Source organism: Dermochelys coriacea, chromosome 14 (assembly GCF_009764565.3).
Source record: "Dermochelys coriacea isolate rDerCor1 chromosome 14, rDerCor1.pri.v4, whole genome shotgun sequence".
NCBI classification, from domain to species: domain Eukaryota; kingdom Metazoa; phylum Chordata; order Testudines; family Dermochelyidae; genus Dermochelys; species Dermochelys coriacea.
In genome coordinates, this window is record NC_050081.1 from 37047167 (window position 1) to 37072381 (window position 25215).

Sequence of the window (25215 nt, forward strand, 5' to 3'; positions counted from 1 at the left end):
TTTATCCACCTTAGAAAAGGTGTGTCGGGCGGGGTATGAGCCTAATTTTTGTCTTTGAAGCTCACCTTCAATATTCGTCGTTCATGTGACAGACTGAAAATAAAGAACATTTATAGTTCATACTTAGAAAATACAGGTAATTAATGTCACTGTCTAATGAGGAGAGCATCTTTTTCACAAATCCATTTAGAGACTGTAGTGCAGATGTCACACTGAATCCCATCGGTTTTTATCATCGCACATTTCCCTTCAGCAGGATCCACTAACTTGAACCTGGGAAACAAAATAAATAAATCCCTGTTTAGAATTTTTGAACAAGATGTTTAGCAGCTTTTCCTCATCGGACACACCTCTCAAATTTCTTCCTTAACTGCTGAACTCTTCCTACAGAGCCCTAATTGATAAAACGCTTCCTAGCACATGACCCTTTTGTAGCAGCTGGTTGGCCTTGATCTATTTCTGAAAACGCTTGTCCATATTACAAAACCCAGCCCTCAGGATTAGCCCAACTGCTGCGGAAGCCATTGAATGAGGCTCAGGACTCTATTCATCTCCTCTCTGTGCAGCGTGTCGTGCCTAGCACTGAATATTTCTTGTGCCCATGTGTAGCCTCTGCTCTCACCAATGCTGGAAAGCTACAACCCTGTGCCTCCTGCTGTACATCTCACATGGACTCATGGGATAAAAACACTCACAGTGTTTGACTGAACAGGGAGCCGTTCACCCAAGTCCATTTCTTCGCTGGGGATGTAAAACTGAGTCCAAGCCAGATGTGATTTGTGTCTTTGGAAGTAGTTTGTATGAAAGTCTGTAAATGACATGGAAGAACAAAGTGACGGGGAAGGAGGGGTTGGGGTTAAGGGGCTAGCTAGAGACTTTGGGCACTGGGTTTAATTCTCCAGACTCCCTCTGTGACCGTGGGCCCGTTGTTTAGTTTCTGTCCTGACTGGTGCAGAATTCGGCCTTGGTACAGTCTTTGTGGTCATGCTATCGGTGAGGTGTCCACCGCTGGGTGGCAGGGCACAGGTTATGTACTGTTGCTGGCCTTAACTTTTCATTTCCTTGCTTTTTAGTGTGTGTGGGTATGTATAGAGCAGGGGTGGCCAAACTGTGGCTTGTGAGCCACAGGCATCTCTTTACAGTTAAAGTGCAGCTCCCAGAGCTCCCTCCCACACCCATTCTCCACCTACCAGACTTGCCGGGGAGCTCAGGGCTTCTGCCCTGCGGTGGGGTGGTGGGGCTAAGAGGGGCTTCTGCTACAGGCGACTGGTGCTTGCTGAGAGTAGGGGGGCTCCCTCTCCCAACAGCCTGAGTCAAGCCCCCTCCCTCCCAGCTGTCACCCCTCTTACCTCAGTGCCCCCACCATGCATCTCCCAGGTGTTAGCTATGAATGGAGAGGCAACGCCAAACAGCTGGGAGCTGCAGTAAGGAGCTCCCAGCTGTTTGTCCCTGCCTCTCCCCACAGCCGCAGCTCCCAGTGCAGGGAGTTGTGCCCAGCGGCACCATGTGACTGAGTGGGGCCAGCAAACGCTGGGGAAAATCGGGGGCGTGTGCCCCCTCACGCATCAACTCTGGCTTCCTGCCCAGTTTGGAGGGGGGTCCTCAGGCCTATACCTTGCAGGGTGCACCTCTTTAAGCTCAGAGCTTCAGCAGGAGCAGGGCTGATGTCTGGAGCCCGGGCAGGTGCCTCCTGTGGGGCTGAAGCCCTGAGTCACCCCCCCTCCTGTCCCCCTCCTTGCAGGGATGAAGCCTGAGTCCCAGCAGGAGCACCCCGGCTCTCGAACTTCCGAAGATTGTTGTATGTGGCTCGAAGGGTCAGTAAGTTTGGCCACTCCTGATATAGAGCAACCTTGACAGACACACAACACATTGGTTTTGTGTATTCATTATTACTAGTGATGCTCATATCCCCAGGACAAGTTTTATTTACCATCTCATCCTGGTCCCGGATCACCAACAGCCGAGATCTCCTCCTTGAACAGTCATCGCGGCTCTTGTTCCACGGATGTTTTTCTTTTGACACCCAGTAGCACTTGTCCCTGTGCAGCAGCCAGTTTGGGGGGCAGAGCTTACACCCTGATCCCTCTGGAGGGGGAAATGGAAACGCTTAATGGAGCTGAAGGTTCTGAACTGCATTACACTCATGCACAGGCCTTCAGGCTCAACGTTTCCAGCAGAGCTATTGCCTTGGCTTTGTTTGAGGACAGGTCCAACATTCCACTCATCACAGGTGCTGCAGGCTGGGAGGGAGGGATATTGGTGAAGCTGTGAGTACCTCAGTCCTGAAATAGCACGGGCTAACGCAGGTCAGGCTCAAATGGAATCCTCCTTCACTTCCTCCCCTTTAGCGTAGTGTTCCTATGCACTGCTTAACAGCCATTGCATTTCCCCTTAGAGATGGCTGCATGCCAGTTGCGGGGAGATAATACTACATATAAAAGAACTTTATTTAGGTTGCAAAGTCAAAATTGGAAATGCCACATTCATGGTTGTCCATGCAGCTGTAATTCAGCCTGATTGTGAGGTCATCCAGTACACTGAATGCTTGGGAAGCCATCATGGACATGGAACCAAATAGGCCTGCGCACTGAATGAGGCAGCAGCCCTGAGATAAAAATAGTAGATAATTATGCAATAAAGATCGTATCATAAGGCACACACAAATGGGAGCTGAATTAAGGTTGTGCGGGTAACTGAATTAAGGTTGTGCAGATAATTTGGCATTTCCTAACTTTCGGGAACTTGGCTTTGTAATCTTTGTGTTCCCTTAATCCAGTATTGTGTTTAATTTCCTAGTTTTTAAAAAACATAAAAAAATTCTGTAGCTGGAAGAACTGCACCAGCCTGAATCAGCAGCAGTGTTTGGAACCTGGATCTTCAGTATCACACCACACTACTACCACTCCAGCAACAGGAATAACTCTGCTTGCTGGTTAAAGGAAAAGTCTGTTATCGTGAGGGATGGGGGCAGGGAATAGGCTTGAGTGGTCAAAGGGAGCCCAGCCAGCTCTCTGTCCTTCCCCAGGAGGAGCTTCTAACCTATGTGATGTTCCTGGGAGTAAGGGGTTGATAGACTACTGGGGCCATGTGCTGGGTGAGGGGGAGCCTGGCCCAGCTCTCACCCCTCCCCACCTCCACCTGCATCTGCTCAGGTCGCTCCCAGTGCAGGGTGTGCTGCTGTGGCAAGGTGAGCCCAGCACTTTTGACTGTTATTTTTTCACTCTACAGAGTTTTCCTGAGAATCACAAACAAGGAGGGAAATGGCGGCTCTTCCAAGGTTCCCATCTCAGCAAAACCTGGATGAAATTTCATGGGCCAAAGAAAACATGAGGGCCCCTCACCCCCCCCATTTCAAAGGCCTGCTTCGAACAAGGGAAGGGTGAGAGCTCCTCAAAGATACCACAAGACCCTTTTACAATGGAGGCGTCAGGGACCCTCAACTTAGGAGTCGCTACCAGCTGCCCTAGAAGTAGTTTTGAAGTGGTTTGTGTCCTGCACTGGGTTACTCTAGCTGACCACTAGATGGCATTACAATACAGGAAGCTGCGGAGAGAGAAGGCGCTGACGTTACCTGCTGGGTTGTTGTGGGATGATTCACACACAAATTGTTTCAAGTGGGCATGGAAACCTTTTAGGTCAGTGCTGCAGTTGGATTGATGGATGATGCTCTCCCTGGTACTGTTGTTCTCCCGTGAATTCAGACATCCTTTGAGCTGAGAAACTTCAGAACAGCATGAGCATGAGAGGCAACTATTATTTAGGGATTAGCAAACTGAGAATGAGGATAAGCTTTCATGAGCTACAGCTCACTTCATCGGATGCATTTGGTGGAAAATATAGAGGGGAGATTGATATACACACACAGAGAACATGAAACAATGGGTTTATCATACACACTGTAAGGAGAGTGATCACTTAAGATAAGCCATCACCAGCAGCGGGGGGCGGGGGGAGGAGGAAAACCTTTCATGGTGACAAGCAAGGTAGGCCATTTCCAGCAGTTAACAAGAATATCTGAGGAAGAGTGGGGAGTGGGGTGGGGGGAAAAATAACATGGGGAAATAGTTTTACTTTGTGTAATGACTCATCCATTCCCAGTCTCTATTCAAGCCTAAGTTAATTGTACCAGTTTGCAAATTAATTCCAATTCAGCAGTCTCTCGTTGGAGTCTGCTTTTGAAGCTTTTTTGTTGAAGGATAGCCACTCTTAGGTCTGTAATCGAGTGACCAGAGAGATTGAAGTGTTCTCCAACTGGTTTTTGAATGTTATAATTCTTGACGTCTGATTTGTGTCCATTTATTCTTTTACGTAGAGATTGTTCAGTTTGACCAATGTACATGGCAGAGGGGCATTGCTGGCACATGATGGCATATATCACATTGGTAGATGCGCAGGTGAACGAGCCTCTGATAGTGTGGCTGATGTGATTAGGCCCTATGATGGTGTCCCCTGAATAGATATGTGGACAGAGTTGGCAACGGGCTTTGTTGCAAGGATAGGTTCCTGGGTTAGTGGTTCTGTTGTGTGGTTGCTGGTGAGTATTTGCTTCAGGTTGGGGGGCTGTCTGTAAGCAAGGACTGGCCTGTCTCCCAAGATCTGTGAGAGTGATGGGTCGTCCTTCAGGATAGGTTGTAGATCCTTGATGATGCGTTGGAGAGGTTTTAGTTGGGGGCTGAAGGTGATGGCTAGTGGCGTTCTGTTATTTTCTTTGTTGGGCCTGTCCTGTAGTAGGTGACTTCTGGGTACTCTTCTGGCTCTGTCAATTTGTTTCTTCACTTCAGCAGGTGGGTATTGTAGTTGTAGGAATGCATAATAGAGATCTTGTAGGTGTTTATCTCTGTCTGAGGGGTTGGAGCAAATGCGGTTATATCGTAGCGCTTGGCTGTAGACAATGGATCGTGTGGTGTGATCTGGATGAAAGCTAGAGGCATGCAGGTAGGAATAGCGGTCAGTAGGTTTCCGATATAGGGTGGTGTTTATGTGACCATCGCTTATTAGCACCGTAGTGTCCAGGAAGTGGATCTCGTGTGGACTGGTCCAGGCTGAGGTTGATGGTGGGATGGAAATTGTTGAAATCATGGTGGAATTCCTCAAGGGGTTCTTTTCCATGGGTCCAGATGATGAAGATGTCATCAGTGTAGCGCAAGTAGAGTAGGGGCATTGGGGATGAGAGCTGAGGAAGCCTTGTTCTAAGTCAGCCATAAAAATGTTGGCATACTGTGGGGCCATGCGGGTACCCATCGCAGTGCCGCTGATTTGAAGGTATACATTGTCCCCAAATGTGAAATAGTATGGGTGAGGACAAAGTCACAAAGTTCAGCCACCAGGTTAGCCGTGACATTATCAGGGATACTGTTCCTGACGGCTTGTAGTCCATCTTTGCGTGGAATGTTGGTGTAGAGGGCTTCTACATCCATAGTGGCCAGGATGGTGTTTTTAGGAAGATCACCAATGGATTGTAGTTTCCTCAGGAAGTCAGTGGTGTTTCGAAGATAGCTGGGAGTGCTGGAAATGTAGGGCCTGAGGAGGGAGTCTACATAGCCAGACAATCCTGCTTTCAGGGTGCCAATGCCTGAGATGATGGGGCGTCCAGGATTTCCAGGTTTATGGATCTTGGGTAGCAGATAGAATACCCCAGGTCGGGGTTCTAGGGGTGTGTCTGTGCGGATTTGTTCTTGTGCTTTTTCGGGGAGTTTCTTGAGCAAATGCTTCTTTTGGTAACTCTCAGTGGGATCAGAGGGTAATGGCTTGTTGAAAGTGGTGTTGGAGAGCTGCCTAGTAGCCTCTTGTTCATACTCCGACCTATTCATGATGATGACAGCACCTCCTTTGTCAGCCTTTTTGATTATGATGTCAGAGTTGTTTCTGAGGCTGTGGATGGCATTGTGTTCTGCATGGCTGAGGTTATGGGGCAAGAGATACTGCTTTTCCACAATTTCAGCTCGTGCACGTCGGCGGAAGCACTCTATGTAGAAGTCCAGGCTGCTTCGACCTTCAGGAGGAGTCCACCCAGAATCCTTCTTTTTGTAGTGTTGGTAGGAAGATCTCTGTGGGTTAATATGTTGGTCAGAGGTGTGTTGGAAATATTCCTTGAGTCGGAGACGTCGAAAATAGAATTCTAGGTCACCACAGAACTGTATCATGTTCGTGGGGGTGGAGGGGCAAAAGGAGAGGCCCCGAGATAGGACAGATTCTTCTGCTGGGCTAAGAGTATAGTTGGATAGATTAACAATATTGCTGGGTGGGTTATGGGAACCATTGTTGTGGCCCCTTGTGGCATGTAGTAGTTTAGATAGGTCGAAACTATGGCTGACTTAGAACAACGCTTCCTCAGCTCTCGTCTCCTAATGCCCCTACTCTATTTGCGCTACATTGATGACATCTTCATCATCTGGACCCATGGAAAAGAAGCCCTTGAGGAATTCCACCATGATTTCAACAATTTCCATCCCACCATCAACCTCAGCCTGGACCAGTCCACACGAGATCCACTTCCTGGACACTACGGTGCTAATAAGCGATGGTCACATAAACACCACCCTATATCGGAAACCTACTGACCGGTATTCCTACCTACATGCCTCTAGCTTTCATCCAGATCATAGCACACGATCCATTGCCTACAGCCAAGCGCTACGATATAACCGCATTTGCTCCAACCCCTCAGACAGAGACAAACACCTACAAGATCTCTATTATGCATTCCTACAACTACAATACCCACCTGCTGAAGTGAAGAAACAGATTGACAGAGCCAGAAGAGTATCCAGAAGTCACCTACTACAGGACAGGCCCAACAAAGAAAATAACAGAACGCCACTAGCCATCACCTTCAGCCCCCAACTAAAACCTCTCCAACGCATCATCAAGGATCTACAACCTATCCTGAAGGACGACCCATCACTCTCACAGATCTTGGGAGACAAGCCAGTCCTTGCTTACAGACAGCCCCCCAATCTGAAGCAAATACTCACCAGCAACCACACACCACACAACAGAACCACTAGCCCAGGAACCTATCCTTGCAACAAAGCCCGTTGCCAACTCTGTCCACATATCTATTCAGGGGACACCATCATAGGGCCTAATCACATCAGCCACACTATCAGAGGCTCGTTCACCTGCGCATCTACCAATGTGATATATGCCATCATGTGCCAGCAATGCCCCTCTGCCATGTACATTGGCCAAACTGGACAGTCTCTACGTAAAAGAATGAATGGACACAAATCAGACGTCAAGAATTATAACATTCAAAAACCAGTTGGAGAACACTTCAATCTCTCTGGTCACTCGATTATAGACCTAAGAGTGGCTATCCTTCAACAAAAAAGCTTCAAAAGCAGACTCCAACGAGAGACTGCTGAATTGGAATTAATTTGCAAACTGGTACAATTAACTTAGGCTTGAATAGAGACTGGGAATGGATGAGTCATTACACGAAGTAAAACTATTTCCCCATGTTATTTCTCCCCCTCACCCCACCCCCCACTCTTCCTCAGATATTCTTGTTAACTGCTGGAAATAGCCTACCTTGCTTGTCACCATGAAAGGTTTTCCTCCTTTCCGCCCCCCTGCTGCTGGTGATGGCTTATCTTAAGTGATCACTCTCCTTACAGTGTGTATGATAAACCCATTGTTTCATGTTCTCTGTGTGTGTATATCAATCTCCCCTCTGTTTTTTCCACCAAATGCATCCGATGAAGTGAGCTGTAGCTCACGAAAGCTTATGCTCTAATAAATTTGTTAGTCTCTAAGGTGCCACAAGTACTCCTTTTCTTTTTGAGAATGAGAATGTGTGTAATAAACTGTTACATACTGTCACTATCAAACTGAGAACTGGGACAGAGAGAGAGAGCATGACAGAGAAAGAGATAAAATCTCATTTATTACACATTATAAGGTGTCTTCCACTTTTCCCTGTGCACACTGAACAGTGATGTTGTGAGAGCTGGATTACATAGGGCTCATGTATCAAGTTCTAACACTACCTTCTTCGTGTGATATTGTTCCCTTTGTGATGATAATGAAGAGTCCAGGATATTATTCACAAAAGCGCTGGAATCAGAAATGTGCAGGAAGGGGAAATTTCAGGGTGACGCATTTTGCACAAATTAATTTTGAACTGCTTACCCCAAACACTTATCGCTATCACAGCTCCCAGCAGGATGAGGATCACACTTGCTCCAAGCCTTGCAGTGATCCAATGCCAGCGGGGACACTGTTGTAGATGATGATCTGGAAGAGTCAGGGTTTAGTGAAATATCTTCAGTACATAGTGCAAGAAATAATAATGGCCACCTGCTGTCCTGTGGAACCCGTGCAGCATCCTTGAACGGGCATTTGTGTTCCTTCTCAGTCCTCACATAATACTAGGAATATTTTTAAACCTGTCAGTTAAGGGCCACGTCACTCTTAGGGCACCCCATAAAGAAACAGAGCAAAATACTGCAAAGGTGAAGACAATACTAACAAATTTCTACTGTCAGTTATTTAGCAACATGGTTCTATCCCACTTAGAGTGGTGCATATTTGACCATGCTATATGGCGAGTCTTTGCATCAGTCCCCTCAGGCTTTGTGTTGACCAGACAGTGGTTCTTAACCTTTCTGGGGTCAGGACACATTTGTAAACCTCAATGGCCTGTTACAACACAGTAAATAGCATTAGTGCAAAAGCCACACGACTTACTAAACATCTTACCCACAATACACAATATACACATTAGTATTGGCTCCGATCATCTTTACAGACGTTTGGTGTTGCGGATGTGAGGTCACAGTTGGTGCTGCAGCTTTTTTGATAACTATAAAAACCAATTCTGGACAAACAGATGTTATCGCATCGAGTGCAACGAAAGGTGTTTTCTTGTTGTCCATGGCTAGTCACTCGTTTTTTACTCTGTCTTTTTGTTTTGAGTGTAGAGAGCCACGTTTATCATGTTCTGCGATGCCTATCTCCAGACCGGATTGCCAACTTGAATGATCTTTCACTTGGGCTTCCTAAGTCTGTGGCTCAATACCAAAGCATTTTAGGTCTTTTTTGCAGGGGTCTTGAAACCTAAGTTTTGGACATCCTCTCTGTCTTTGACTCTCTAACTCACCATATTATAAGATGTCTTTAGGAAGTTTTCCGTCTTGCATCCTATGCACATGACCTAACTAACAAAGATGGTTGTTCTTGATAATAGCTCTCAGACTGGAGATTTGTGCCCTCATTAGCACTTCTTCATTAGTAATTTTACCTTGCCAGGTAATGTCTAGAATGGATCTCAGGCACCACAGATGGAAGCTATTGAGTCTCTTTTCTTGCCTGCTATATGAGATCCATGTCTTGCTGCTGTAAAGGAGGATGCTGACTATAAAGGCTTTATAAATCAAGATCTTAGTCTTCCTCATAAACTTCTTCAAGAATATATACATTAGTGTAACTAGTAGTGGTACACCATACATTTCACAGCAGCAGCATCTGCGCCTCCTATCCCATCTCCTATCCCTGGGCTCTACTCTCCACTCTGGGTGTTGTGACTTCCAGGGTCACAGTGCTGGTCAGGTTTGGCCCGGCCTTCCTGACAGGGGGCAGCTGAGCTGAATTTGTGTGAGTGGCATTGTGACCCGGCACACAGGTTCGTAGTGCCACTCACGCAAATTTGACTTGTCACCAGCCCTGTCATCATGACTGAGGAGAGACTGGGCCAAGCCTGAATGGCACCACTGTGCTCCTGAGCAGGAGATCACAATGCCTGAAGCAGCTCCAGCCTTGCAGACTGGAGCTGCAAGATCCACGGCTGTGGGGTGAATGCAGGATGGACTCTGCAACCCCCAAGTCTTTCCTTCCTTTCTGCACAAAGGAGTTACCTGTGTTCAGTCTGTTACACCTCTGTTCAAGGACAGCCAGGTCGGTGTTTTGTAAGTAACAAGCTCCACTAAGACAATAGCTTGAAACCGGATCACTAATTTCACCTCCAATGGGAAACTGACCTGCCAGGCCTAAAGTCTGCTAACGCTTGGCAAAACAGCAACAATATCAAGGAAGTCAGAGTCACTGGATTTATACCAAATAAGTGCACATGTTCATAGTGACATAGAACAGCTGAATATAACGGAGGGTTGCACACTTTGTAGCATCTGTCAGCCAAGCTTGTTCAACACATCAGGGGCTCCTTCCATCTCTCTATTCCCCCCACAAGCTCCATGGATGCCCCCTTCACCTCCCTGTATTGCAGGGATTCCCTGCAGCTCCCTCAATTGTCCCCTGCCAGGAGATCTGTGCCCTCCATTCCCCCATCTCCCATACCAGTGTCCCCTTTTCTTTCCCCCATGCAGTCCTTCTCCCACACCAGAGTCCCTCATTTCTCCCCATGTCAGCAGTTCTGTGTTTCCCTCATTCCTCCCTCCTCCCCATTCCATGTCCCCCATTCTCCCCTCATGACAGGGATGCTGTGTGCACCCGCATGACCCCTTCCTCCCACTTCCAACCATGCCAGGGGCTCTGTCCTCCTTCCATTTTCCACTTTCTCCACTCATGTTCCCCCATTCCATCAGGGGTTCTGAGTACACCCCCTTTCCCTCTCCTCCCAGACCAGCAACCCCCATTTCCCTCCATGTAGGAGTCTACATGTGCCCCCATTTCTCCCCTTTCCCCTCAGGCCCCCCTTTCCCACATTCTCCCCTCTATGGCAGCGGCTCAGTCTGCACCCCATTTCCCCCTGTGCCCCATACAAAAGTCTCCCATTTTCCTCCCAGGCCAGAAGCTGTGTGCACACCTCCTTCCACCATGCCCCTCCATTGTCCCCTTCACACTCCCCTCCAACCATCATTATGTCTCTTCTGTCTAGGGTTGTCAAAATTGTATTTCAAAAACTAAGGAACTGTTTTCTTAGCACCCCCGCCCCACCCCTCCTCCCAATATTATCATTATTATTATTATTATTAATAAATAACAATAATCGGCACTCAACCGCATTCACCAGGGGTATTTCTTGCTGCTTTTTTGCAGCACTCAGCAACTCCTGATCTTGTACAGAAATGAAAAAGAAGGGATGTCCCTTATAAGGCCTTGCTGGCAACCCGTTCTATCTGTCTGGGACATGAGTCATGCAGAGCATCAGCATGCTGAATTCTATTGGGAGGATGGGCAGAATTTAGGGGTTTTATGCTGAGAGGTGTTAATGGGTGCCATCAACCAGTTCTCTGATCTATAGACAATTGCAAAAATGCCAGAGGCTGTGGCTGTGCTAAAGAAATGACCATGTCCCCCATTTTTCCGCTTCCACCCCAGTATGGTTTATCGATTTTGCCCAAATGTAATAGGGTTCTGCACACTGATTTCTAGCCATTCCCTGAACTATTAGAATTGATTGGCTGTGGCTGTGGTGCTGAGAGTTTGCCAGCTCAGGGCACAACCTCGAAGAGTGTTAATTTACTGTGTGTAAGTAACAATGTTAATTGTGCTTATAAACATAGGCCCATTCACTTGTGTTAGTAAGAATCAAGAGTAGATACTAATTGCATTTGTCTGTAGTTACCTCCCTCCTGTTAGATGTAACCAAATTTAAGCTTGTAGTTGCTAAATCTTTTTCATGTCTCTTTACATGATGTATGTGTCCTGTGCTCAATCAACCTTAAGATCAAAGATGTGTGTATACTGCATAAAACTAATAATGTTACCTGTATGGTCTTCAATATGTCTTCTTCTACCTGTCCCTGTTGCAATGTCTGGCAAGAAATTACATTATGTAAATCAATGTAACGGGATTATTTGTGCATGCAAGGAAAAAGCAAGGGTCCTTGGTTTAACAATGAAGAGAGCGATAAATACTGGACCTTGGGCATGGCCCTGTTATCTCTGATCTGCTGAGGCTATGTCTATGCTGGCAATTGAGTGACAAAACTTTTGTCGTTCAGAGCTGCTAAATCATCCCCCTTTCTCCCTTTCCCCCTATCTCCTCCCCCCCCGCCCCAAAGACACAAGTTTTGCCGCGGCAAGTGTCAGTGTGAACTGCGCTCTCTTGCCAGCAACATGAATGCTGCTCGTTGTGGGGTGGAAGCACAGCGGCTACACTGTCCGACTTTTGCTATAAGCTGTGTAGTGTAGACAAAGCCTCAGCTCTGGCACAGGGAGAGTTTAAGCTATTGAACTGAGATCCCTAGTGGGATGCCCTGAAAGATTCCTGAAAGGCCTCTAAGAGACTACAGAGGTTTAGCTGACATTATACCTCTGCTAACAACTGGACTCATAGATTCTGATGCAGTAATCAGAGTAGCAGCCGTGTTAGTCTGTAGTCACAAAAAGAAAAGGAGTACTTGTGGCACCTTAGAGACTAACAAATTTATTTGAGCATAAGCTTTCGTGAGCTGTAGCTGTAGCTCACGAAAGCTTATGCTCAAATAAATTTGTTAGTCTCTAAGGTGCCACAAGTACTCCTTTTCTTGATGCAGTAATATATCTTGTCTGCTTTAACTTTTACCAGCTCTCTTTTCTTTTTTTATTAATAAATCTTTAGTTAGTTTACTAAGGATTGGCTACCAGCACTGTATTTTGGTAAAATCTTGAGCAGCCTATTACCTGAGGTAAGTGACTGATCCTCTGGGATTGGAGAAACCCAATGTATGTGATTTTTGGTTTTAATAACCTTTTATCATAAAGTCCAGTTTGCCTGAGTGGTAAACAGGGACTGTAGAGCTTAAAGGGACTGTCTGTGGCTTCATGATAACTAGTATAGTATTTTGGAAGCACATATTTGTTACTGGCTGGTGAAATCTTATGATAGAATAGGGTGACCAGATGGCAAGGGTGAAAAATCGGGACAAGAAGTGGTGGGTAATTGGTGCATATAGAAGACAAAGCCCAGAATATCGGGACTGTCCTTATAAAACTGGGACATCTGGTCACCCTATGATAGACTATACCAACAGTCTGGGGTACTTGCCTTGTATTTTGGCAGTCTGACCTGAGATTGTCCCTCTTAGCTGTGTCCCTTACCAAGCAGTGTGACGGTGGCACTCTACAGTTATTGTGTTACAAACAGACAGACAGAGAAATGCCATCCAGTTGAGTGTAAGGCCTTGCAAGTTTGGCCAATTACAGTACAACATTAACATGTTCCATATGCCCTATGTAACAGCATAGTTGGGATATTAATATTTATTTAGCAACTGCAGTGTTCGTAGAATAAAAATAGAGGCTGACAACATAATCATCTAAACTTTTCTCACATATATCCGTAAGCTCATGTACCTATAGAAGTTACACTCCAAAGATATCTGTTTTGTAAAATAACTTATATAGTTACATTTCAAATACACCCAGCCATTTTCAAGAAAATCCTTTAAGAAAAAAGTGTACATCCTTTATGTTAAAATTTAATTCATGATTTCTTGTTTCCTTGTTATTTTAGAAATACTGATGCATATTCACTGCCCACCCCCAATCTCCTCTCATCCTTACCACGGGTTCCCTCCTATCTGTTCTAAGTCACAACTTCCCAAACTTTAACTGATCCACAAATACCGAGTCTTATAGCTTATCTCTGCACTCAGGAAATGTGAACACCCTAGTCTTGGAAATGTCCCTGGCATCCTGACCATTTCAGAATCCAGGAGCAGATATCCCTTTGTGCCTTCATCATTCCCCCTGGACCAGGCTTTCCACATTTCCTCCTTTACTCCAGCCCCATTTTCTGTATTTCTCAGATACTAGACTTTATTCTTGTCTGCACAGACACCAGTAGGCTTGTCCCGCTCCACACTTTGCCCATAAAGTGGCACAAGCTCCACAACCCTCTGCACTGAATTGGTTCCCCAACTATTTTCAAATCCCATCGTTCCTCCTTGGACTGTGAGACTCCCACACCTCTCCTAATAGAATAATGAAGTCCTGCCAGATCCCTTCTACCAAGTCATTCCTCTCAAGACTCACCAAAATGTACTGGTCTTTACCATTTGACTTACTCTACTATAGTATATTGTAACTGCAATAGTTCATTTGCATCCTCCAAACAGGTTTATGAAATATATGATTTATTTGTATTGTGGTAGCACCCAAAGGTTCCAGTCTGTAGCAGTAACCTATACTCTAACTAAGGCCAGATCTACACTAGGAAATTGGGTAGGTATAACAATGTCACTCAGGGGTGTGAAAAATCCACACCTCGAGTGATGCAGTTACACCAACCTAACCCTCAGTATAGATAGTGCTGTGTTGATGGCAGGGCTTTCTGCCGTTATAATAGCTACTGCCTCTCGGGGAGGTGGAGTAGATGGAAGAAGCCCTCCCATCAGTGTAGGTAGCATCTTCACTGAAGCGCTACATTGGCTATGCGGCAGTGAGGCAGCTGCACCACTGTAGTGTTTTAAGCATAGACCTGCCCTAAGAGACAGTATCATAATCTTCTCATGCCAGGGACACTCTCACTGAGTACAGAACACAATGGGAGAGAGGCTGAGCATAACAATAATAAGATCAGGCATTACAGAGATTAGCTGTGTGCACAGTTTGATGGTGAATTTAATTGTATAATTATGTTACGATACCTGGAGACTTGGGTAAAAATCTTTGTTATTTTAAATCTAAATAAATAAAGTAATTTTGAAATTTGTTTCCTCCTTTGGTAAAGTTAAATCAGTTACTCCAAACTATCACTCAACTTAGGCATCATTGATTGCCTGATTTTTCTGTAGGTATCACAGCAGAGATAGGGCTTGAGGAATTTGAAGGAAAAGAGGGTCAAAATATAACAGCATGGCCCTTGTATTTGTATGTAGAGCCTGTCACTGACTATGACATTTTCTTAGACAGTTTGTATTTACACTGAAGTAAAGTGCACCACAGGGCATTAAAGAAATTCAGTATCCAGCTCCAGGAGTGGTAAAGGATTCAAGTTAGCTAAGTCCTACCAGATGCATGGTGCATAGAACATAGACCTGTCCTTTGTTGCTAGAAAACCAGTGTCTAAACTACCTGACTGTGCTTCAAGTTACCTATGTGGGGTAACTATTGTGAGCTCCCTGTTGCACCTTTAATATAGTTGGTGGATTGCTGGTGATGCCAGGGGTTAGGCTGATCACCAGTCTGGAGGCTGGAAGGGATATTTGCCATATGGCAGAACTGGCAAATTGCCATGTGGGTTTTTTCCACCTTCCATTCAGCATCAAGGTGGTCTGGGTTTAGATTATAATTGTTGCAACTTTGACAGGTTCCCATGTTGCTGGTCGATTAGAAAGAGTTTGTTTACAGGTTCCTGTAACCTAGTGGTCTGCCTGGGCCATGGTCCTGAGCACAGTATTAATTGGTGCGGGGGTTTGCCTATGCTTTGAGCTGGGGGAGCAGTTCCCTGTGCTAACTCTGATTGAGCGAGTGCCCTAAAAATAGAATGTAGCTGCAGCAGCAGCAGCGTGACTAGTAGGAGGGGTGTTAGCCACTCTGAGTAGGTGCCTGTGGTCTCGGCTGGGTTCATACTGATGTACTCAGGGTGGTGAGCCCGTCCTGCTGCTCAGCTAGACACACTATTTTTTAAAATACACTCTAGTTTTAGCACACTAGCTAGATCAGAACTAGTACGGGGTTTGTCTCCTCAAGCTGGGTATCTCACGCCAGCTCGAACTGTACACATACCCTATGTCTCATGCAGCTTGTGGCTCACCTCATCTTGTCTCTCCTATCTCTAGCATGGAGGAAGGGTTGGGACTCTGGCTTACCAGTCAGGGTGAGGGTGGAGAGGGGGCATGACTTTCACATTCACCCTCTAGTCTGTAGTACACCAAGGTCATTCGTGCCAACTGGAGAGCCGCACTGGAACAACCTTTCTGGGTAGTTTGGGTAGTTACCCTAGTTAGGTAATAGTTAAATAAAGTTGCAGCCTCCACATTTAACCATATAATGGTGTCTATGTCTCGTTGTCTTTATGTCCACATTAACGTCTAATTGTACTTTGTCAAGTGGCTGAATTTTTAATTTCAATTTAAAAGTAAAGCAGGCAGTCTGAGCTTAGTACACCTGGAGCACTGACAGGAGAAGAGATGCCTCCTAACCTGATCACCAAATAGCCCCCTTCTTCCTCAGCAACACTCACAATTTCCTACTGCGTCACATACCATACAGCTGTTTCAGGATGCCCTCCCACATCTCGATGCTATTGTCGGCAACCCCTTGGAGACTTCCCCCGTCCTTCTGTAAGGAGAGAAATTGGATTGTATCTGTACCCCAACCCATCAGCTCCCCTTCTGACCCAATGTAGGGAGCCTGTCAAGCTATCAGGACAGGTAAGGCAAGGAAGGTCCTGCATTAAGGTGCAGGGACCTCTCCAATATTATGGTAGAAAAACATTACACAAGTGAGGATTGTGTGACAGTCAAATGTGCCAGGTTCTTTTTGTAAGAGGCATGTCCTGTGAATCCTCTGCTGAAAACCCTCTGCCACAGTAACGCTATGTCTGAAACACTGTGTCGTCTTAACTCCTAAAATCCTCTGTGGGAACAACTCCTATGCCGGTAACAGAGTGTCTTCTGAAATTTTGTGCCAAAAAGCATTACATTATCAGTATCAGACTCCAGGGTTCTCTTTTTGTCTTTAACACCCACTATTTGAAGAAAACATTGAGCTCAGAAATAGATATTTATAACTGTTATTGTATTAATTCAATTGCCATGTGGAAAGTAATTTGCAAGGCAAAAACACAAAACAAAAAAGTTCAAAAAGTCTGATTTGTTGCCAAAGACCTCTGAAAAAAGGTAATACACCTCATTAACTTTATTTTTTTCTGATAATTGGAGGTGGTATAAACACAGATTAATCACAGAAATGTAGGGATGGAAGGGATTTTAACAAATCATCTAGTCTATCAACTGTGCTGAGGCAGGATTAAATATATCAGGTCCTAGCCAATCCCTGACCGGTGTCTGGAAGAACACTAAGCCAAACCACATGCCAGAACTTTCAGAACAGACAAACTGCATCCAGACGAGACATTAGTGTGCAGCAAGCTGGTGCTCTGTAGAATCACACCCTAGTTTAACGCACACAAGGGCTTGTAAAGTTCCCAAGTAGACAAGCCTGTACATACGACACTCCTGTTCATACAAACCCAAATGACATTAGCCTGTTTTTGCAGCAGTATCACACTGTTTACTCATATTCAATGTATGTTCCACTATAACCACCAAATCCTTTTCTGCAGTACTAGTGCCTAGCCAGCTATTTGCCATTTTGGAGGTATGCATTTGATTTTTCCTTCCTAAGTGTAGTACTTTGCATGTCTTTATTGAATTTCATCTTGTTGATTTCAGACCAATTCTCCATTTATCAAGGTCATTTTCAATTATAAATCTGTCCTTTAAAATGCTTGCACCACTCCTAGCTAGAAACTGTCATTCACAAATTTTACTAGTCTAGTCTCCACTCCATCATCTAAGTCATTAATGAAAATATTGAATTGTATTGGACACAGGAAAGCCACCCATGAAATTCCACTCGATACGATCTCCCAGTTTGACAGTGAAGCATTGTTAACTACTCTCTGAGTATGGTCTTTGAACCAGTTGTACATTCATTTTTTTCATAAATTCATCTAAGCCACATTTCCCTAGTTTGCTTATGAGATTGTCATGGAGGACTGTTGTCAAAAACCTTGCTAAAATCCAGATATATCATGTCTACTGCTTCCCTCCAGCCACTAGGCCAGTTACCTTGTCAAAGAAGGAAGTTTGACTGGTTTTGTATGATTTGTGCTTGACATTCCATGTTGCTACTAATTATCACCTTATTCTCCTCTAGGTCTGAACAAATTGATTGTTTGATAATTTGTTCCAGTATCTTTCCAGGTATCAAAGTTAGATTGACTGGTCTATAATTTCCTGGGTCTTCCTTTTTCCTCTTTTTGAAGATGAGTATTGTGTTTTTCTTTCTCCAGTCCCCTGGGGCCTCACCCATCCTCCATGAGTTCTCAAAACCAATTAATGATTCTGATATTGCTTTGGTTATTTCCTTAAATATTCTATTGTGAATTTAATTAGGCCCTGCTGACTTGAATGCATCTATCTTATCTAAACATTCCTTAACATGTTCTTCCCATATTCTAGCCCAAGATCCTTCCCCCTTGTTGTTAATATTGTGTTATGTATCTGCTTCAAATTAATCTTTTTTGTGAAGACTGAAGCAAAAAGGGCATGAAACACCTCAACTTTCTCTGTGTCATCCTTTATTTGCTCTCTTTTCCTGTTAAGTAATGGACCTACATTTGTCAAACTAACAGGTCAAATTCAAATATCAGTTTTAATTTGTGTTTTGTTCATTGCCACTTTGAAATCATTTCTTAAAACTAAGGGCTTAATACTCCTATTAAAAGGCTAATTGCCACAGTCTTACTGGGTTATCACTCCCCCGTACTACCCTGAAAAGAGATATTTAACATCTACACTATTTATCAGTTCTAAAAGAGCATCATCAAGATTTTAAAGTTTCAAATAATACTAATTTTCTGGCAAATCCTTTAAAAATTGCTCTATAATTTTTATGCTTGCGTTTTACATCCTTTGAAGTCAAGGATTCTTAGCCTCACTGGGGCATAAACAGGTTTCAGGGGGCTGTGACCACAGTCCCTTTCTTTTTGGATACATGGATGGGTGCCCTAAAACTTGTAGTAATATGGAATCAAATTATAGAAAAGCTTGAGAACTTCTGCCTTAAATTAATATTTAGCTCAGTTCCTTATTTCTTCATTATTTCTGATATTCATTTTCCCTCTCTCTTTTCATCCTTGCTACTATGTTCCTCCTTGAGAGTCTCCTTTAAGTTACAACTTTTCAAAATTAATTTGGTATGAAACATGTCCACTCCTGTTCTGCACTCACAGATAGAAGGGAAGGTGGGAATATGTTCCCATTTCAGAATCCTGTGCAAAATCCCATGGTTGCTTGTAATTTTCTCTATTAGCCAAATTTCCCTTTTTCTCCAGCCCCAGGTCCTAACCTCCTCAAATAAACATTGGGTCTTTAACCAGAGGCCAGTAAATCCTTATTCTTCACTCTGCACTTATTAGTGACACAGGCTCCATGATACAGTGTACCTAAATATCTCCCCACCTCTTTTCTTCTAATCCTCTCTAATGGGACAATGAAATCCTTCCTGTTCTTGGAGCCTCCCAGGTTCCTTCTGTTTTGTTCACTCTTCCCAAGACTTGACCATTGCCCTACTCCTTATCCCTCTGACTTATCCCACTATAGTACATTGTAGATTCACTAGTTTACTTCAATCCTCCAAATATGTCTGAAAGATGGCATACAATAACGTACTGTATTGCACTCGTAATTGTATATATATATATATATATATATAGGCTGCCAGCGGCTACTCTTGTAGTGATATGGCTGTTTTAATACAGACATAATGCATGCTGTAATAATGCTTTAAAGAATTTCCGTATCCAGTTCTGACAATAGTAGGGGATTTCACATTCTCAGAAGTCCCTCTCTGTGAACATAGCATATAGAGCTGCTCCTTGGTTCTAAAGACCTTATTTCTAAGCTATCTGTGCTGCAATTCAAATAATAAAAAAGTACATTAGGATTCCATTTTTCTAATTGAAAAGAGAGATCATATTAGTACAAAATTAAGAAATGAAAGACTTACTGAGGTGCCGAGCTGGATGCAAACGTTTGGAAGAGGCTTCCAAAATGTTTAAATCAGCATAAACTATTTCACCTGCCATGATAAGTGTAGAGGAGGGAGAGCACGTACAGAAGAGGATGGAGTCTAAGAACAGCCCCATTTATATATGAGCTAACATATCCAAAATCAGGAAGTGTCTGTCATCTATTTGAAGCTTTTTTACTTCCTTTTCCCCTGGTGATTTGAGAAGTCCTGGCACCCAGGTTAATAAATTAATGCCTATGTGCTAGCAACCAGTCTGAGTTATTCTTGAAAACACTCAGGACAGCAGAGCTGTTCTGCACTAGGGTGTTTAGGATTTCAAAAGCACAATTATTTTTCAGTAGTACAAGTAACCTGAGCCCTGATGCATTTAGCATGGCAGCTCTGAAAATTCACATGGCAAGAAAGTCTTGTTAAAGCATAAAAGAGGGAAATAGTCAATTGGCATTCCCCTAACCTTTCAGTGGAGCAGCCATCTTTAATATAAGCCTTTCACTCTAGTTCTCTCTCTGTTGTTGCCACTCAACTCTTGTGTGAGTGAAAAACTCTTTTTCATTTGGTGGCTGAACTGCCTTCTCCAGGGAAAGGGAACTCTGCTGGATCAGGACCTGAATGCAGGAGTTGTGGTACAACCTCAGTTCCCACTGAAATCAATGGGAGGTCAGGGCACTCAGCACCTCTCAGGATAGGAATCCATGTCTGAGGACCAATAATGTCAGAGTCGGTTCAATAGACTGCAGTACTGCCAGCCCCAAATATTCAAAAATCATGAGTCAGACTCACCAAAAATCATTAGATTGGCTTTAAAATCATGAGATTACGTAAAAATAATAGTTGATGTTCTTTATTTGCCTTCTGCTTTTTAAGCCCTTAGCTTCAAAATGTGACCCCAGTGCACCCTTTCTCCACAGCCATGAGGTCTAGAAACCTTTTCTTAGGCATGAAGGCTGAAATCATCACATCTCCACTTGACTCCAGGAGCCTGGGGCTTTAAGGAAAACAATAATTATCATGAGATGTGTGACAAAATCATGGGAGTTGGCAGCACTGAGACTGGTTCAATAAAATTCGTGCCCGCAAAAAGTAAAACTGTTAGGTTTGCATTCACACAGTGTCATGTCAAGTGGGAAATAGAGTTGGAGGGCACTGGTCATATGCTGGTACACTGCATCTCCTACAACACTCACTATCATTCTCAATTCGTTAACTAGCAGGCTGATGGTACAACTATACAGTTTCAAGTCTCAACTGTACTGAAAGCCCACCATCTTATGTACAACAAGGAAATAACTCCCCCACAAAATCTGTCTTAATTTATAGGTAAGGCTGCTGAGTGCAATTCAAAACAAGACACGTTAAACATCCATAAATGTTCAGGTTGAAAGAAGACACAGGTTAAAGTTACATCAACAATCTTGAAGGGAAGCAGCAGAAGAGCTCTCAGCCTTGGTCTACACTAGGCGTTGAGGTCGAATTTAGCAGCATTAAATTGATTTAACCCTGCACCCGTCCACATGACAAAGCCCTTTTTTTCAACTTCAAGGGCTCTTAAAATCGATTTCCTTACTCCACCCCCGACAAGGGGATTAGTGCAGAAATCAGTTTTGCTGGGTCCAATTTGGGGTATTGTGGACGCAATTAGATGGTATTGGCCTCTGGGAGCTATCCCAGAGTGCTCCATTGTGACTGCTCTGGACAGCACTCTTAACTCAGTTGCACTGACCAGGTAGACAGGAAAAGGCTCGCAAACTTTTTGAATTTCAATTCCTGTTTGGCCAGTGTGGCAAGCTGCAGATGACCATGCAGAGCTCATCAGCAGAGGTGACCATGCAGAGCAGACCATGATGGAGTCCCAGAATTGCAAAAGAGCTCCAGCATGGACTGAACGGGAGGTACGGGATCTGATCGCTGTATGGGGAGAGGAATCCGTGCTATCAGAACTACGTTCCAGTTTTCAAAATGCCAAAACATTTGTGAAAATCTCCCAGAGCATGAAGGACAGAGGCCATAACAGGGACCTGAAGCAGTGCCTCGTGAAACTTAAGGAGCTGAGGCAAGCCTATCAGAAAACCAGAGAGGCGAACGGCCGCTCCAGGTCAGAGCCCCAAACATGATGGGGCTTCTATGATGAGCTGCATGCCATTTTAGGGGGTTCAGCCACCACTACCCCAGCCCTGTTGTTTGATTCCTTCAATGGAGATGGAGGCAACATGGAAGCAGGTTTTGGGGACGAGGAAGACGATGATGATGAGATTGTAGATAGCTCACAGCAAACAAGTGGAGAAACCGGTTTTCCCAACAGCCAGGAACTGTTTCTTACCCTGGACCTGGAGCCAGTACCCCCCGAACCCACCCAAGGCTGCCTCCTGGACCCACCAGGTGGAGAAGGGACCTCTGATGAGCGTACCTTTTAAAATACTATACAAGGTTTAAAAGCCAGCATGTTTAATGATTAATTTGCCCTGGCATTCATTGCTCTCCTGGATATACTCCCAAAGCCTTTGTAAAAGGTTTCTGGGGAGGGCAGCCTTATTCCATCCACCATGGTAGGACACTTTACCACGCCAGGCCAGTAGCACATACTTGGGAATCATTGTAGAACAAAGCATTGCAGTGTATGTTTGCTGGCATTCAGACAACATCCGTTCTTTATCACTCTGTGTTATCCTCAGGAGAGTGATATCATTCATGGTCACCTGGTTGAAATAGGGTGCTTTTCTTAAGGGGACATTCAGAGGTGCCCGTTCCTGCTGGGTTCATAGATTCATAGATACTAAGGTCAGAAGGGACCATTCTGATCATCTAGTCTGACCTCCTGCACAGTGCAGGCCACAGAATCTCACCCACCCACTCCTATGAAAAACCTCACCCATGTCTGAGCTATTGAAGTCCTTAAATCATGGTTCAAAGACTTCAAGGAGCAGAGAAGCCTCCCTCAAGTCAACCATGCCCCATGCTACAGAGGAAGGCGAAAAACCTCCAGGGCCTCTCCAATCTGCCCTGGAGGAAAATTCCTTCCCGACCCCAAATATGGCAATCAGCTAAACCCTGAGCATATGGGCAAGATTCACCAGCCAGATACCCAGGAAAGAATTTTCTATAGTAACTCAGATCCCATCCATCTAATATCCCATTTCAGGGGATTTGGCCTATTTACCCTGAATATTTAAAGATCAATTACTTACCAAAATCCCATTATCCCATCATACCATCTCCTCCATAAACTTATCGAGTAGAATCTTAAAGCCAGATAGATCTTTTGCCCCCACTGCTTCCCTTGGAAGGCTATTCCAAAACTTCACTCCTCTGATGGTTAAAAACCTTCGTCTGATTTCAAGTCTAAACTTCCTGGTGGCCAGTTTATACCCATTTGTTCTTGTGTCCACATTGGTGCTGAGCTGAAATAATTCCTCTCCCTCTCCTGTATTTATCCCTCTGATATATTTATAGAGAGCAATCATATCTCCCCTCAACCTTCTTTTAGTTAGGCTAAACAAGCCAAGCTCCTTAAGTCTCCTTTCATAAGACAAGTTTTCCATTCCTCGGATCATCCTAGTAGCCCTTCTCTGTACCTGCTCCAGTTTGAATTCATCCTTTTTAAACATGGGAGACCAGAACTGCACACAGTATTCTAGGTGAGGTCTCACCAGTGCCTTGTATAACGGTACTAAAACCTCCTTATCCCTACTGGAAATGCCTCTCCTGATGCATCCCAAAACCGCATTAGCTTTTTTCACAGCCATATCACATTGGCAGCTCATAGTCATCCTATGATCAACCAATACTCCAAGGTCCTTCTCCTCTTCCGTTACTTCTAATTGATGCGTCCCCAACTTATAGCTAAAATTCTTGTTATTAATCCCTAAATGCATAACCTTACACTTCTCACTATTAAATTTCATCCTATTACTATTACTCCAGTTTACAAGGTCATCCAGATCCTCCTGTATAATATCCCGATCCTTCTCCGAATTGGCAATACCTCCCAGCTTTGTATCATCTGCAAACTTTATTAGCACACTCCCACTTTTTGTGCCAAGGTCAGTAATAAAAAGATTAAATAAGATTGGTCCCAAAACCGATCCCTGAGGAACTCCACTGGTAACCTCCCTCCAACCTGACAGTTCGCCTTTCAGTAGGACCCGTTGCAGTCTCCCCTTTAACCAATTCCTTATCCACCTTTTGATGTTCATATTGATCCCCATCTTCTCCAATTTAACTAATAATTCCCCATGTGGCACGGTATCAAATGCCTTACTGAAATCTAGGTAAATTAGATCCACTGCATTTCCTTTATCTAAAAAATCTGTTACTTTTTCAAAAAAGGAGATTAGGTTGGTTTGGCACAATCCACCTTTTGTAAAACCATGTTGTATTTTGTCCCATTTACCATTGACTTCAGTGTCCTTAACTAATTTCTCCTTCAAAATTTTTTCCAGGACCTTGCATACTACAGATGTCAAACTAACTGGCCTGTAGTTACCCGGATCACTTTTTTTTCCTTTCTTAAAAATAGGAACTATATTAGCAATTCTCCAATCATTCGGTACTACTCCTGAGTTTACAGATTCATTAAAAATTCTTGCTAATGGGCTTGCAATTTCAGGTGCCAATTCCTTTAATATTCTTGGATGAAGATTATCTGCGCCCCCCGATTTAGTCCCATTAAGCTGTTTCAGTTTCGCTTCTACCTCAGATATGGTAATATCTACCTCTATATCCTCCTTCCCATTTGTCATGCTACCATTATCCCCAAGATCCTCTTTAGCCTTATTAAAGACTGAGGCAAAGTATTTGTTTAGATATTGGGCCATGCCTAGATTATCTTTAACCTCCACTCCATCCTCAGTGTTAAGCGGCCCCACTTCTTCCTTCTTAGTTTTCTTCTTATTTATATGGCTATAGAACCTTTTACTATTGGTTTTAATTCCCTTTGCAAGGTCCAACTCTACTCGACTTTTAGCCTGTCTCACTTGATCCCTACATGTTCTGACCTCAATTAGGTAGCTTTCCTTGCTGATCCCTCCCATCTTCCACTCCCTGTATGCTTTCTGCTTCTTCTTAATCACCTCTCTAAGATGCTTGCTCATCCGGCTTGGTCTACAACTCCTTCCTATGAATTTTTTCCCCTTTCTTGGGATACAGGCTTCCGATAGCTTCTGCAGTTTTGATTTAAAGTAATCCCAGGCCTCCTCTACCTTTAGATCCATAAGTTCTTCAGTCCAATCCACTTTCCTAACTAATTTCCTTAATTTTTGAAAGTCAGCCCTTTTGAAATCAAAAACCCTAGTTGCAGATTTATTTTTGTTAATCCTTCCATTTAGTTTGAACTGAATTAGCTCATGATCACTTGAGCCAAGATTGTCCCCTACAACCATTTCTTCTATGAGGTCCTCGCTACTCACCAAAATTAAATCTAAAATGGCATCCCCTCTAGTCGGTTCAGCAACTACTTGATGAAGGAATCCATCAGCTATCGCATCTAGGAAAATCTGAGCCCTATTATTATTACTAGCACTCGTCCTCCAGTCAATATCTGGGAAGTTAAAGTCTCCCATGATCACGCAG

At 44.1% G+C, this 25215-nt stretch overlaps 1 protein-coding gene across 1 annotated transcript; it reads right to left on the reverse strand.

Moving 5' to 3' along the window:
* Positions 1-2: 2 nt before the first annotated feature.
* LOC119842654 (killer cell lectin-like receptor subfamily B member 1B allele A) lies at positions 3-19735 on the reverse strand. Its single transcript, XM_038371048.2, has 6 exons — positions 19627-19735; positions 8134-8238; positions 3572-3721; positions 1931-2085; positions 696-808; positions 3-273 (listed from the first exon to the last, which is right to left on the reverse strand). The coding sequence occupies exons 1-6, from the start codon at positions 19703-19705 to the stop codon at positions 147-149; spliced, it is 729 nt and encodes a 242-aa protein (XP_038226976.2). The 5' UTR covers positions 19706-19735; the 3' UTR covers positions 3-146.
* Positions 19736-25215: the final 5480 nt, after the last annotated feature.

Coding starts and splice junctions, on each gene's coding strand:
- LOC119842654 (XM_038371048.2), bottom strand. CDS start 19,705: ATGGCAGGTGAAATAGTTTATGCTGATTTAAACATTTTGGAAGCCTCT. Junction 2,086..3,571: donor ATCCCACAACAACCCAGCAG/GTAACGTCAGCG, acceptor TTCCCCCTCCAG/AGGGATCAGGGTGTAAGCTC. Junction 809..1,930: donor TCCGGGACCAGGATGAGATG/GTAAATAAAACT, acceptor TGTCATTTACAG/ACTTTCATACAAACTACTTC.